The following is a 16447-nucleotide window of genomic DNA, read 5'->3' on the forward strand; positions in this document are numbered from 1 at the left end:
TTTATTTTGGTTTTTTAGTTTTTGGCAGTACTGGGGTTTGAACTGAGTCTTGTGCTTGTTTGGCAGGTGCTCTACCACTTGAGCCATGCACCAAGCCCTTTTTGCTTTCGTTATTTTTCCCTATGGGGTCTTGTGCTTTTTTGCCCAGGCCATCTGCCGCCTCCTGCCTAGTAGCTGGGATTCCAGGCCCGAGCCACCATGCCCAGCCCTATGTTTTTCATATTTAAAGGGAAGAATGATGAAAACTGAGCAGTTGACTTAAGTGGGTCTATAAACTTGTAAACACAATTGAATACAAACAAGATCACAATTAGTATTTAAATAGCTGTGTTCTGTCAACTCCAAAATTGGATGTTCAACAAAGGTAATTAACTGTTGTCATTCATTTCTGTAATTTTATGTAATAATTTTAAAGTAGAACTCAGTATGAGAGGCAGAGAGAAATACACATTACCAAAAGCTTTACGCCTAAGCAGCCCTTCAGCAGCTATTCATATATCTATGTAATAAATGCCCCATAAATTCTTCTTACCCTTTTTTCATGTGGTTATACAAATCATTTTGATAATTACATTTAACTTTAATTTCCTCCCTCCCTCTTCCTCTCCCTGCCTCCCTCCCTCTCTCAGATTAAATTCAGGTCCCTGAGTGTTGTAGGCAAGTACTCTGCCACCGAGCCACACACTCAGCCCTACCTTTTAATTTCTTTAAAATACTTCTCTACAGCTGAGCTAACTTACTGAACTTGCCCTGCTCTACCTCACATTTCTCCACCCACAGCCAATTTTAGGTTACAGTCCTTACTTCAGATAAAATTAGGGAAAATAGAGATACACCTAAAACATTTGTGCAGCAGAAGAGACTGGCCACAGCCGTAGTTGCACTCCTCAGGAAATGAATTACATCTTAAACCCAACAATTCCTAGTCTTACTTTGTTGTGTTTTAGAATGTTTTTTAAAAAGTAGTAGAGGCAGGGAGCATTTTCCTGGACTTATGTGTGGGTCCACCGTTGCTTCTTACTATTGGCAGACCCTGTGACTATAATAGCAGTTCTATAAAATTAGGCTTGTGGAAAGTTGCATGTGGTTCTTGTGAACTTTCTGATCTAATTTAGTACAAAATTGTGAAGTGTTTTTCTGAGTTGTGTGCACATCTGCCTCAGTTTTTTTTCCTATTATTAATTGCCTTGGGCAGTGATTGTCTTCTGCCTGTAATATTTGATACTGTATCAGGTATTGTGGGTGCAGACTATAGAGATTACCAAGAATTCTTTTAATGTAGATACCTTTCCTGTGTATTTTTCATCTCATCTACATAGAAGATTCCTTCCCATTGCTTTGTGTATATTAAGAATTTGAGTAATTGTTAATTCATTCTGAATATGAAATACTTCCATACTTGAGATTCTTTCATACAGTCACCTGTTCTTCCTGTTTAATCACCACAAGAGAACTTTGCTGATGCCACAGACAGAGCACTCACATAAATATAACCCTAATGATGGTATCAGAAAAAGTGAAGCATGTTGTACCCACATGTTTTTTCATCTAATAGTTATTGCTAGGGTTTGATTTAGTTGGGAGATCTTTGGAAGATCATTGTTCATGTGGGGGTGGATGGAAGAGAGCTACAGTAGTCAATGCTGATCAAAGACAACACTAGAATGGGGGAATTTTAATTCACAGATCATTTACTCAAAAGTCAAAACATGAACACTTCATCAGTGAAGTTACTGAATTGATGAAACATCCAATAACCAAAAGATAACAAATTCTGTTACACTTGAATCTAATCCTATGTCTTGATTTCACATTTTTATCATATCCATGGTTGGTATCTTTTTAATGGAGCTCTAAAGTATCATGTAGACATCTCAAACTAAAGATCACTAGATGCTTTGTTTTAGAGCTGAGTTGTCTGCCATGGAAAGTAGTCCCTAGATTTTAGCTCAAATCAGGAAAGACATTATCCAGAAGGGTCTCCCCCAAGCAATACTGGGCTAAACACTGCAAGAGGGCCTTGTATTCTTCAGTTATCTGAATGTGCCTTTTTATATATCACTAATTCCACAAAGTTACCATAAATGTAACTGCTAGTCTTTGTTAATATTTTATGCCTGTGTAGTTTTCAGCTACTTGTGAATACTTAAATAATATTCCATGTGAAGAAATGCTGCAATCCAAGATTTCCTCATCTCTTAAATATGAGGACAGTTGGGGTCGCATTTAATTAGCATGGAAATTTTAGAACATATCAAGTATTATGTATAAAATATTTTAAGCAAAAAATCCCAATCTAAACTTAAGAGTTCATCTACTTTTCTGCTGTACATTGTACAGTTAACTTTGTGCCACTGGGATGATTAATGTACTAGGAAATCCTCTGGTGAGCACAGAACACACTAACCTTCCCCACTTCATACACGAAAAGTCACACTACATTTTAAAATTTTATTTGAATCTTGCTTTTCTCACTGTCAAAGATAAGACAGATATTTATTTGTTTAATTCTAGGAACTTCTCTCTATCTGTTAGACACTCTAATTGAGGCCTGAGGGAAATAGGCTCAAATATAAAGGCTTTGGCAACTTCAATGAACAAGAAGGAACCTCAAGGTTTTCGAGAAAACTGGTGATTAAAAAGATTTAGATAACAGTTGTCAAAGTTATGAGAAGCTATTAACTTGAAAACATAATAAGCTAGAGTCCCTGATGCAAATATGCTTAAGTTCTCCTTTTATGCACAATTATTTGCACTCCTTGTTTCTCTTCAGGTTAAATAAGAAGACAGTTCAGAAAAATGGTAAAAGCGAGTCCACTTCTAATTCCCCCACTGCTCAACCAAGACACTTAAGGTGTAACATGGAAAGGAAAGAAAGGTACTTCCAGTGGGGAATTACTCCTCTTGACAGTTTTGTGAGGATGTTAAGTCCCTGTTTTCTTTACTCATCCTAATTTAAACCTTTCTCCTGATGCCCCAGAATGGTTCCAAGCTTAGTACTTGTATATATTTTGGCTCCTATTAGGTTGTCTCCCATGCTTACTGAGTTAAAATGGTCCTCTCAGGAGAATAAAAAGCTAAATATAGAAAATTGGGGGCACTTTCATGCTTAATGTACAAGAGCATAGAATAGAGTGTCAGGAAATGATCTGGAAATAATTTTTTCCTAAAACGTGTGTTATAGCCTAGTTTATGACTTTCTTTCACAGAAATAAAAAGAATATACATTTAAGAAATAGGAATGAATACATAACAGCATATTTGACATTTGACAGTGTGGGTGTGTTCCTTGTTACTTCCTAATTGTGGGAACCACCTTTTACTGAATTAGAGGTATCTGATTGGTTCCAGATAAAAGGTGATTGTCAGATGTTCTTAGACCTTGAGTGTGCTAGATGCCCTAAAGTAGGAGAGGAACTTATAACAGAAGCTGACGATGAAGAGCCAGATGTTCCGAGCCATCTGAGATCTTGCGATGAGAAGGCGCCAGATGATAAGAAAGAGGGCTGTGTTAAAGAGGTAGTGGATATTTCGGAGCCTGGGGAACAAACAGATATAACCAAAGTTAAAACAGGCCCAAATGGCCAACTATGCTAGCTGAAGTGTAAATGTGTCTTCCCGACTGTGACAGCAAATATTTATTAAGTACTAATAGAGTATGCAGCATGACTTGATAACCTTTTCATCTTTCATTCCCACATTCTTGTTGAATAATTAAATTTCCTTAGCTAGTCACTCTCTATACTCATCCCTACTTGAAACTATGAAGCTGTTTTACAAACTTTACCTATCAGAATCTTTTGAAAATACATTTTGATCTTATTGTATCATAAATCTTCAGAATTCTTATTAACTAGAGGGTAGTCTAAAGTTCTTGATTGACATTTCAAGCTTCCTTTCTGTTTTCAGTCTACATTTCCATCCTTATCATCTCTGCACTACACAAACCTGCTTCTACCAGAATTAAGACATGCATGGTATTATTCTTTGCCCTTGGGAATTATGACTGAGAGAAATATAAGGATGTTGAAGGAACTGAAGAGTAGCTAAGTGATTTTCCCCAGGTAATGCATCCTGATCAGATTTGCCTTTTGCATATTCCTTTTTTTTTTTTTTTTGGTGGTACTAAGATTGCATTCATAGAAAGGTGCTCTACCACTTGAACCACACACAGTCCCTTTTTGCTTTTAGTTATTTTTCAGCTTGAGGGCTAGACTTGGACCATGATTCTTCTACCTTTTCCTCTCCTGTAGCTAGGATGACAGGTGCACCTCACCACACTCAGCTTTTTTGTTAAGACATGGTCTCAGTAAAATTTTGCCTCAAACCACAATCCTCCTTATCTACTTCTTGAGTAGCTCAGATTACACACATGCATTACCACACTTGGCCCTTTTGGGTAGTTTTTATATCACATTAGGATAGGCTGTGGTAGAAGAAACAGAAACTTGGGTTCAAATGTGACCCCTGAACTTATAAGTTCCCATGGACAATTTACTTGCCTTCTTGGACTGTGAATATTTTCTGGGATAAACAGGGTAACAAAAATAATACCTGCCATTATGGTGCAGTGAGAGCTAAATGAAACTGTATATTACAGGCTATAACATAGAAGGTAGGACTTGTGCTGTAGTAAATGCTCAAGAAATGTGAATTCTGCCTTTTCCCTGGTCACATTTTATGTCTGTTATAAAGTCAGATACACAGTTGGTGTTCCACAGATACTCCTGAGGTGATAATGCTTACCTTTTTAAGTGTTGCTTTGCTTTTGGGATCCCAGCCATGTCCTCTTTCAGTAGGTACTTCTTAACTCCCAAAACATAATTTTCAATGTATTCTAACCAGTTCAACTGACGCACATCAAAGTTGAATACCTGCAAGGCAAGAGTGATCAGAGTTGCACCTCTGAGTGGTCACCTTGTCCACTTGGTGAAGTTTCTTCTATATAAATAAAAGGCATTCAATTTGGTAGACATAGGTTGGATGCCTCCAAAGAAGAGATATTGGAGCTGTTATTTCAAAGGTACTGACAAAATGGCTTACCATTTGCTTAGGAATATTCAAACGTGGAGCAATGCAAGCATTTGACATTTAGGAAGTCTTGTGAGGAAAATTTAGAGGAACTGGTATTGCTTGGTCTGGTGAAAGCTTTTGATTGGCTTTGTGTACTTTTTCAAGTTAAGAAGGAATAAATATTTTAAATAGTGATGTAATAATATGTTAGTGACCAAAAAAATTACATGCATCTTTCTCATTCCTCTTAAATTTCAGTGTTGTTCCATTGACCTGCCATCCCCCAACGTCACATTTCTCTACATGACCACTTCATTATGCAGATGAGAGCAAGCTTTGGGAAGAAAAGCCTTAAGGAATAGGATAGCAGAATTGATATTTCAAATGTGAGTGGCTCCTGGTGTAGGAAATAGGAGAGATCCATGAAGAGGGAGGTAGAGGGCAGAACAAGAAGGGCAAGGGAGATTAAGCGATTTGGGGCTAAATAGAGTACAGACATTGAAAGTGACAATAAAGTTTTAAAAAGTTGCATGATTAAAAATTTATTGTTTATTTGGTTTACTATTGAAAACTAGTATAAAGGACTTGATATTCTTTCAATAGATTCCATTTCTGCTGCACTTTGAAAATATGCTGTGTGAGACAGGGTTACCAGGGGACTCAGGTCTATAGGGATTGCACACCAAGATGGGATGGGTAGGGAAGAGAAACCTGATAGATCATCCTTGAGTCATCCATACATCTTTTCAAAATGTCCATAAACAGCTTAATTTGGGGGGAGAGAAACAGGAAATGAGCTTCAAATATAATTAAACAGTTTTGATTGAATATGAGGAACTTGAGGTAATAAAATTGTAACACTAAAAAGTGTCTGGAAAATTGTGTTAGCTCTGGAAAAATTTAAAGTATTAGGTTCTTTTGGAAGGGTTTGGCTCTGACCCTGTTGAAATAATATGAAAAAATCACATTAAACACTAATGTTCTTCAAACTGGCTGGATTTGGCTTTATGCGTTTTTTTATTTGGTGTATTTGGAAAAGATGGCCTGAAAAATGAGCTTGTGTTAGGAGAAAAAGTTCCGATGTTTCATAAATCTTACCAAGTGAAGGGTGTGTTTAAGGAGCTTTGGTTCTCCCCATGGGGCAACTTTCTCAGACAACAGCGCTCCCATTGTTAGAGAGCTTTCCTTGTGTGTAATGAAGGAGAGGTGTATGATTAGACTTAACTGATTAAACCTCCACTGAGGAATCACTTGGAAGAATTTTAATTCAAACTATTACAAAAATTGAATTCAAAATTTGAAAATTACCCAAAATGAAATCTCTCAATTCAGAAACTTCTATATTTAGTTTTGGGAATTTTCACTCCATTTAAAGTAAATTAACACTAACTCTACATAATAAAAAAAATACCTTAAATACATGAGGTTTCTAGAACAATCACTGGCACAAAGTAGGCATTTAAGAAGTGCTAGCTGCCAGGCATGGTGTCTCAGGCCTGCACCCTAGCTACTCAGGAGGCTCAGATCCAGCAGAAAGACAGCAAGACTCCATCTCAACCAATAAAATTGGGTGTGATGGCACATGCCTGTCATCCCAACTATGCAGGAGGGATAAATAGGTGGATTGTGGTCCAGGCTAGCCTGGTCAAAAAGTGAGCCCTTATTCCTAAAAATAACTAAAGCAAAAACAGGTTTGGGAGCTTGGCTCAAGTTGTAGAATGTCTACTTAGCAAGCACAAGGCCCTGAATTCAAACTCCAGGACTGTCAAAAACCCAAAATAAATAAATACTTACTAAATACGTGAGTGAATTTTAGAGTTTCATTTAAATTGATTCCTGTTAGTTTTGTTTTTGAGATGCTTGGGATAACCCAGAGCCTTCTGTATGCTAAGCAGGTACTTACCACTGAATTATACTCCTAGCCCCTTAATAGTAATCTAATTTTATTTTAGTTTAGTTTAGTTTAGTTTTTGGCTTCTAAGTGCTAAAAGCACTTTTCTTGTTTTTTTTTTTTTTTTACTGTTTTATTATTCATATGTGCATACAATGCTTGGGTCATATCTCCCCCCTGCCCCCACCCCCTCCCTTACCACCTACTCCGCACCCTCCCTCTCCCCCCATCCCTTCAATACCCAGCATAAACTATTTTGCCCTTATCTCTAATTTTGTTGAAGAGAGAGTTAAGCAATAATAGGAAGGAACAAGGGTTTTTGCTAGTTGAGATAAGGATAGCTATACAGGGAGTTGACTCACATTAATTCCTGTGCGTGTGTGTTACCTTCTAGGTTAATTCTTTTTGATCTAACCTTATCTCTAGTTCCTGGTCCCCTTTTCCTATTGGACTCAGTTGCTTTTAAGGTATCTGCTTTAGTTTCTCTGCGTTACGGGTAACAAATGCTAGCTAATTTTTTAGGTGTCTTACCTATCCTCATCCCTCCCTTGTGTGCTCTCTCTTTTATCATGTGCTCAAAGTCCAATCACTTTGTTGTGTTTGCCCTTGATCTAATGTCTGCATATGAGGGAGAACATACGACATTTGGTCTTTGGGCCAGGCTAACCTCACTCAGAATGATGTTCTCCAATTCCATCCATTTACCAGCGAATGATAACATTTCGTTCTTCTTCATGGCTGCATAAAATTCCATTGTGTATAGACACCACATTTCCTTGCTCCATTCGTCAGTAGTGGGGCATCTTGGCTGTTTCCATAACTTGGCTATTGTGAATAGTGCCGCAATAAACATGGGTGTGCAGGTGCCTCTGGAGTAACCTGTGTCACAGTCTTTTGGGTATATCCCCAAGAGTGGTATTGCTGGATCAAATGGTAGATCAATGTTTAGCTTTTTAATTAGCCTCCAAATTTTTTTCCAGAGTGGTTGTACTAGTTTACATTCCCACCAACAGTGTAAGAGGGTTCTTTTTTCCCCGCATCCTTGCCAACACCTATTGGTGGTGGTGTTGCTAATGATGGCTATTCTAACAGGGGTGAGGTGGAATCTTAGTGTGGTTTTAATTTGCATTTCCTTTATTGATAGAGATGGTGAGCATTTTTCATGAGTTTTTTTGGCCATTTGAATTTCTTCTTTTGAGAAAGTTTTGTTTAGTTCACTTGCCCATTTCTTCATTGGTTCATTAGTTTTGGGAGAATTTGGTTTTTTAAGTTCCCTATATATTCTGGTTATCTGTCCTTTGTCTGATGTATAGCTGGCAAATATTTTCTCCCAATCTGTGGGTGTTCTCTTCAGTTTAGAGACCATTTCTTATGATGAACAGAAGTTTTTAGTTTTATGAGGTCCTATTTATCTATGCTATCTCTTAGTTGCTGTGCTGCTGGGGTTTCGTTGAGAAAGTTCTTACCTATACCTACTAACTCCAGAGTATTTCCTACTCTTTCCTATATCAACTTTAGAGTTTGTGGTATGATATTAAGATCCTTGATCCATTTTGAGTTAATGTTGGTATAGGGTGATATACATGGATCTAGTTTCAGTTTTTTGCAGACTCCTAACCAGTTTTCCCAGCAGTTTTCGTTGAAGAGGCTGCTACTTCTCCATCGTATATTTTAAGCTCCTTTGTCTAAGACAAGTTAGTTATAGTTGTGTGGCTTCATATCTGAGTCCTCAATTCTGTTCCACTGGTCTTCCTGTCTATTTTTGTGACAGTACCATGCTGTTTTTATTGTTATTGCTTTGTAATATAGTTTGAAGTCAGGTATCGTGATACCTCCTGCATTGTTCTTTTGACTGAGTATTGCCTTGGCTATTCGTGGCCTCTTGTGTTTCCATATAAATTTCACAGTAGATTTTTCAATCTCTTTAATGAATGTTATTGGAATTTTGATGGGAATTGCATTAAACATGTAAATTACTTTTGGGAGTATAGACATTTTTACTATGTTGATTCTACCAATCCATGAGCATGGGAGATCTCTCCACTTTCTATAGTCTTCCTCAATCTCTTTCTTCAGAAGTTTATAGTTTTCCTTGTAGAGGTCATTCAAATCTTTTGTTAGGTTTACACCTAAGTATTTGATTTTTTTTTTGAGGCTATTGTAAATGGAATTGTTTTCATGTATTCTTTTTCAGTTTGCTCATTATTAGTGTATAGAAATGCTAATGATTTTTCTATGTTGATTTTATATCCAGTTACCTTGCTATAGCTATTGATGATGTTTTGAAGCTTCTGAGTAGAGTTTTTTGGGTCTTTAAGGTATAGGATCATGTCGTCTGCAAATAGGGATATTTTGACAGTTTCTTTACCTATTTGTATTCCTTTTATTCCTTCTTCTTGCCTAATTGCTCTGGCTAGGACTTCCAGTACTATGTTGAATAGGAGTGGAGATAGTGGGCAACCTTGTTTGTTTCCTGATTTTAGAGGGAATGGTTTCAGTTTTTCTCCATTAAGTATAATGCTGGCTGTAGGTTTGTCATATATAGCTTTTATAATGTTGAGGTACTTTCCTTCTATTCCTAGTTTTCTTAGAGCTTTATCATGAAATGGTGTTGGATCTTATCAAAGGCTTTTTCTGCATCTGTGGAGATGATCAAGTGGTGTTTGTCTTTGCTTCTCTTAATGTGGTTTATTACGTTTATTGATTCTCGTAGGTTTAACCACCCCTGCATTCCTGGGATGAAGCCTACTTGGTCGTGGGGTGAATAATTTTTTTGATGCATTGTTGAATTCAGTTGGTCGTTATTTTGTTGAGGATTTTTGCATCAATGTTCATTAAGGAGATTGGCCTATAGTTCTCCTTTTTCGAGGTGTCTTTGCCTGGTTTTGGGATAAGTGTAATACTGGCTTCATAAAATGTGTTAGGCAGTTTTCCTTCCCTTTCTATTTCATGGAACAGTTTAAGGAGGGTTGGTATCAGTTCTTCTTTAAAGGTCTGATAGAATTCAGCAGAGAATCCATCAGGTCCTGGACTTTTCTTTTTGGGGAGACTCTTGATTACTGCTTCAATTTCATTTTGTGTTATAGATTTATTCAGGTGGTTAATTTCCTCTTGGTTCAGTTTTGGATGATCATATGTATCTAGAAATCTGTCCATTTCTTTAAGATTTTCAAATTTATTTGAATAGATCCTCGAAGTCGTCTCTGATGATTTCCTGGACTTCCATGGTATTTGTTGTTATCTCCCCTTTTGCATTCCTAATTCTACTAAATTGGGTTTTTTCTCTCCTCATTTTAGTGAGGTTTGCCAAGGGTCTGTTGATCTTGTTTATTTTTTCAAAGAAACAACTTTTTCTTTCATTAATTCTTTGTATGCTTTTTTGGTTTCTATTTCATTGACTTCAGCTCTTATTTTTATTATTTCTCTCCTATTTGTTTGGGATTTGCTTATTCTTGTTTTTCTAGGAGTTTGAGAGGTATCATTAGGTCATTGATTTGGGATCTTTCTGTCTTTTTAATATATGCACTCATGGCTATAAACTTTCCTCTCAGGACTGCCTTTGCTGTGTCCCATAGGTTCTGGTAGGTTGTGTTTTCATTTTCATTTACATCAGGAACTTTTTAATTTCCTCTTTTATTTCATCAATGATCCATTGTTCATTAAGTAATGAGTTATTTAGTTTCCAGCTGTTTGCATGTATTTTGTCTTTACTTTTGTTGTTGAGTTCTAGTTTTACTGCATTGTAATCAGATAGTATGCACTAATAATTTCTATTTTCTTATATTTGCTGAGGCTTGCTTGGTGCCCTAGGATATGATCTATTTTGGAGAAGGTACCATGGGCTGCTGAGAAGAATGTATATTGTGTAGAAGTTGGATGAAATGTTCTGTAGACATCAAGTAGGTCCATTTGATCTATTGTATGTTTTAGATCTTGGATTTCTTTATTGAGTTTTTGTTTGGATGACCTATCTATTGATGATAATGGAGTGTTAAAGTCTCCCACAACCACTGTGTTGGAGTTAATATATGCTTTTAGGTCTTTTAGGGTATGTTTGATGAAATTGTGTGCATTGACATTGGGTGCATACAGGTTAATAATTATTTCCTTTTGGTCTATTTCCCCTTTTATTAGTATGGAATGTCCTTCTTTATCTCGTTTGATCAATGTAGGTTTGAAGTCTACTTTGTCAGAGATAAGTATTGCTACTCCTGCCTGTTTTTGGGGGCCATTGGCTTGGTAAATCTTATCCAGCCTTTCATCCTAAGCTCATGCTTATTTCTGTCAGTGAGATGGGTCTCCTGTAAGCAACAAATTCTTGGATCTTCCTTTTTTTAATCCATTTCATCAAGCAGTGCCTTTTGATGGGTGAATTAAGTCCGTTCACATTAAGTGTTAGTACTGATAGGTATGTGGTGATTCCTGTCATTGAGTTGTCTTAGTTGTTTGAAGGTTTGATTGTGTGTACCTAAGTTGAGGTTACTCTCTACTGTCTTGCTTTTTCTTTTCCTGTGGTTTTGTGCTGCCTGTCTTTTCATGGTTAAGTGGGGTTTCACTTTCTGTGTGCAGAATCCCTTGAAGAATCTTTTGTAGTGGTGACTTTGTGGTCACATATTGTTTTAGTTTCTGCTTATCATGGAAGACTTTTATTGCTTCATCTATTTTGAATGATAATTTTGCTGGGTAGAGTATCCTGGGGTTTAAGTTATTTTCGTTCAGTGCCCAGAAGATCTCACCCCATGCTCTTCTTGCTTTTAATGTTTCTGTTGAGAAGTCTGCTGTGATTTTGATGGGTTTGCCTTAGTATGTTACTTGTTTTTTCTCTCTTACAACCTTCAATATTCTTTCCCTGGTTTCTGAACTTGTTGGTTTAATGATGATATGCCGTGGGGTAGTTCTATTTTGATCTGGTCTGTTTGTTGTCCTGGAGGCCTCTTGCATCTGTATGGGAATATCTTTCTCTAGATTTGGGAAATTTTCCGTTATTATTTTGTTGTATATATTATGCATTCCCTTCGCTTGCACCTCTTCTCCTTCTTTGATGCCCATGATTCTCAGGTTTGGTCTTTTGATGGAGTCGGTGAGTTCTTGCATTTTCTTTTCACAGGTCTTAAGTTGTTTAATTAATAGTTCTTCGATTTTTCCTTTAATTACCATTTCATCTTCAAGTTCTGAGATTCTGTCTTGTGTATGTTCTATTCTGCTGGATTTGCCTTCCATTTTGTTTTGCAGTTCTGTTTCATTCTTTTTTCTGAGATTTCCATATCCTGGGTGGTTTCCTCTTTAATGTTGTCTATTTTTGTCCTGAGTTCATTTATCTCTTTATTAATTGTGTTCTCTGTTTCACTGTGGTGTTCATACAGTGCTTGTAGGGTTTCCTTTATTTCTTCTTTTGCTGTTTCTAATTCTCTATTTTTGTTGTCTTGGAATTTTTGAGTGTCTCCTGTACATTTTGGTTGACCATATCCAGTTTCATCTCTATAAAATTCTCATTGAGTACCTGTAGTATGTCTTGTTTTAAATTATTCTTGTGGGCTTCATTGGGTTCTTTGGCATAGTTTATCTTCATTTTGTTGGAGTCTGGATCTGAGTATCTGTGTTCTTCATTTGTCTCTGGTTCCTGTACTAATTTTTTGCTGTGGGGAAACTGGTTTCCCTGTTTTTTCTGTCTTCCCATCATTGACCTTGGTGTTATTACTGTCCCTGTACTGTGTGCAATTAAATATTTTCTAGCTTGTAATAATAACAATGGTGATATTTAGAATGGAAAGATGAGAGATGGAAAGCAAAGAAGTTAAAGAAAAAGGGAAAAACAAATAAACAAGTAGGAAAAAACAAAACAAAGAATCAAACAAGAGTTTCAAAGATATAAGCAGGGAGTGTTAGTGTACTAATTGACAGTAATCTGAACAGGCATTAGAGAGACAGAGAGAGGATTGAAAATAAAAAATAAAAAGAATAAAGATAAGAATAAAAATAAAAAATAAGTAAATGAAAGAAAAAATATATATAAAAATAAAATAAAATAAAATAAAATGAAAAGTAGAAAATAAAAAAAAAACCACCAAGTTCAAATGCAATGAAGTTTCAGTCTTAATAATTTTGGTGTCCATCTCAGCCTCCAATCCTGGAGATGGTGCCTCAGATGTTGTTCTGTAGTTGGCTCATCAAAGGGGACACATAAAAGTAGAACAAAACTGCACACACACAAAAAAAAACCCCACAAAGTGTCCCAAGTTCAAATGCAATACAGTTTCGGTAAGTTTTTCAGCATACAAGTGTAGTTCGTTTGTTTTCTCATCAAAGGTAGGGAGAGAGATAAAAAAGAGTCTGAAGACAGGTCTGTGAATGGCTATCTGTGGCTGTGGCTTTCTTGCCCACTGCTGTCAGCCTGCTGCTGCTGGAGGCTTTTTTATGCAGATCTCACGAGTGAGCTTAACACTCACCTGGCCCTGCAGGCTTTGTTTACTCAGAGTTCTCCTGTGTGCGAGCCACTGCTACAAGCTTTCCCCTTTCCAAGCAGACTGGGGGAGGTGACACTGCACCCACTTTCTCTGGCCTGCGTGTTTGTTTACAGCTCACATGGGAAGTGGGTCTTCCCCCTCTCCTGTGGAGTTTTCCTCCCACTGCACTTTTACAAGCTTTCCCACTCCTGATTGCTGGGTATGTGCTGCTGCTCTTGCCGGCTGGCATGTTTGTTTACAGCTCAGGTGGGATGTGGGTCTTCCCACCTCTCCTGTGGAGTTTTCCTCCCTCTGCCACTCTCACAAGCTTTCCCACTCCTGGTTGCTGGGCGTGTGCCCCGCTCCCACCCGAGCCTCTCCGGCCAGGCCCGGCTTGTTTATTTACAGTTCTGGGAAAGATTCCCCTCCCCCCGCTCAGCGCTCAGTGTGCCCCACCCTCTTTGCAAGGTGTCTTTATTGTTCTTATTGCTAATAAGCAATAAGAACAAAAAAAAGAATAAACTCAGTTTCTCTTTTTTTCCCTGGGTGGAGGTCGGTCTGTCCAGGGGCTATGCTGATCTGGCCCAGGGTTGTCTGGGGGAGTACTGTGTAGCACTTAGCTCACCTTGTCCGCATCTTCCCAAGCCATCTGGGCATGGGCGACTGGCGGCCCGGGGGCCCTCCTGGTTTCTCAGTTTAATGTGAAGTGGAGATTCTCTGCACGGGCTGGAGGTGTGGAGGGGTGTATGTTTTGCCTCTTCTCAGTGGTTTTGCCTGCAAGGTGTGTCTCCAGCATCTCTCCAGATTTCACTATAGGAGGCACGCTTTCTGCTTCCTCCCTCTAGCCACCATCTTGGAATTCCTCTTCTAATTTTATTTTTTTAATTTAACCTAATTTTTGGTGGTACTGGGGTTTTCAACTCAGGGCTTTTAACTCAGGGCCTTGAGCTAGGCAAGTGCTCTACCAGCGAGCCATGCCTCAGCCTTCTCTCTCTCCCTCTCATTATTTTTCAAATAGGGTCTTGTACTTTTTTCCCAGGTCAGCCATGGACCTACATCCTCTTACCTCAATCCTCTGTAGAGCTGGGATTTCAGTTGTGTGCACCATGCCTAGGTTGTGTTTTGAGATAAGATCTGGCTGAATTTTTTGCCTGTACAGATCTTGAACTGGCCTCCTATCTTTGTCTCATACATAGCTGGGATTATAGGTGTGAAGCCTGGCCTTAATATTAATTTTAAAATCCAATAGTTTCTTGTTTTGGTTATACAGCAATTTCTTCTATTATTTGATCTTTGTATAGGTTTATATGGATGTGACCAAATTAAACTCAGTTTCCTTTTTTCAGAGCTGGTCTTTGGTAGAGGTTTAGATTGTACCAAATAGAAGACATAAATTATCAAAACGAAAAGCCAATCCCCACTGAAAGCAAGTTTATTAACTTTAAAATTGCTCTAGTGCTTTTTTGAGATACTTCTGTTTATTTTATAACTTGCATCTTTCCTTTATGATTACCTGTTCCATTTTCTAGAAAATACTAAACTTCTAAAGAATATAATTCAGTTTTACATCTTAAAGATTTAGTTCTGTTGGGCTGCTTAATTCTGCTTCTGTTACATGTAAATAAAATGTTACATATTAATTACAGAAAACTGTCAAAACACAAAGTAACTAAATATTAATATTCCATTTAACAGCATGAGCACTCAATGAGCACTGACTTAATGAAGGAGCCCTTGGATGGTTCATTATCCATGTTTCTTTTGGTTAATCCTCTTGGGCTGGAGGTATGGCTCTGTGGTAGAGCACCTTCCTAGCAAGCAGAGACCCTGAGTTCCAAACCCATACTGCCAAAAAGAAAAAAAAGGAAATCCTCCCAACTTTCATGGAGGAACATGGTAAGAAATAACTTTTTAAAAAAGTTGTCACTTGGGCTGTTTTAGTGACTCAAGTTGTGGAGCACCTGCCTAGCACGTGTGAGGCCCTGAGTTCAAACCATAATACCACTAAAAAAAAAAGTTGTTACTGTATTTGCTTAAGAGATATTATCCATTATGTCTCTTAGACAACCATTATAGGGCACCTGCTGTAAATATTTGTTAGAGTTAAATAATAAGAAAAGCTTTGCTTCTCTTGGAACACTGGTATATTTTTTCCTTTTGGATAATACATTTTATGAAACTACATTTTCCTATTTGCATCCAGAAAGCTCAAGAAGAAATTCCCTACTTAGTTATAACAAGAAGATATGGTATTTTACAGAAGAGCATTGTAGTTTTTCATTCTTAGTGGTGACTTCACAATCTGATTTATATTTTCCTTAGTTTGGTGTTTTATTTCTATTTTGTTCTTTTGTTATATGTATTAGCTCAAGGTATCTCAAACCTCTGAAAGTTGGGGTGTTAACAAAGATAGCAGATATGGGTTGATGTGTTCCACAGACAGCTTCATAGAATTGTCCAACAGCTGAACTGCTTTCTGAAAGTAATTTCTTTGCCATTTTGTCTGGCTATGTTTCTCATGGTATCAGCTAAATATTACTTATTCATCTGTATAAATAGAGGAAACAGATGCTTTGATTTTCATGCTATTTCATGAAAATTAGATTTCATGAAATCTAATTAATTAATTTCATTAATTAATTTCATGAAATTAGATTTCAGTGAGGCCCCAGTTTAAAGTCTGATTCCATATAGGAAATCAAACTGAATTCTGAGCTGCACCAGAATTTGGCAATTATATTTAGAACTATTACTTTTGATAAAATATTTTAAGATCATATGTTAAATCTGCTGAAGCCTTAATTCTCTTTTTCCCCCCTATTTTTAATCATTTTAGGTTGAAATAATAAAATGTCAAAAAAATGCTGTCAGGTACAAAGAAAACAAGAAAAAAGCTATTCTTTTTTTCAATAAAAAAGTTTAAAAAATTATTTCTTAGTAGAAAATGTGAAGAGAGTAAAAACTAAACATATTAGCTGAAAATGTAAGAAATAGCATAAAAATATGCACAGAGAACATAGGACTCAGAAAAAAGATCTAGGGAACATGGATGAAGTAAAACAGATTTCTATGTTTGTGAATTTCAGAATATGCAAAAATT

At 37.1% G+C, this 16447-nt stretch overlaps 1 protein-coding gene across 2 annotated transcripts in view; it reads right to left on the bottom strand.

Moving 5' to 3' along the window:
* Positions 1-1464: 1464 nt before the first annotated feature.
* The window catches only part of Far2 (fatty acyl-CoA reductase 2), a 175242-nt gene continuing 160259 nt past the window's right edge, over positions 1465-16447 (bottom strand). For both annotated transcript variants that reach the window (XM_074083025.1, XM_074083026.1), the window contains exons 11-12: positions 4747-4874; positions 1465-3538 (exon numbers count right to left, since the gene is read on the bottom strand). In XM_074083025.1, coding sequence (XP_073939126.1) covers positions 3376-3538; positions 4747-4874 — 291 coding nt within the window. In that variant the 3' untranslated portion in view covers positions 1465-3375. The remainder of the gene's footprint in view (positions 3539-4746; positions 4875-16447) is intronic.

Source organism: Castor canadensis, chromosome 8 (genome assembly GCF_047511655.1).
Source record: "Castor canadensis chromosome 8, mCasCan1.hap1v2, whole genome shotgun sequence".
In the NCBI taxonomy this organism is placed as follows: Eukaryota; Metazoa; Chordata; class Mammalia; order Rodentia; family Castoridae; genus Castor; species Castor canadensis.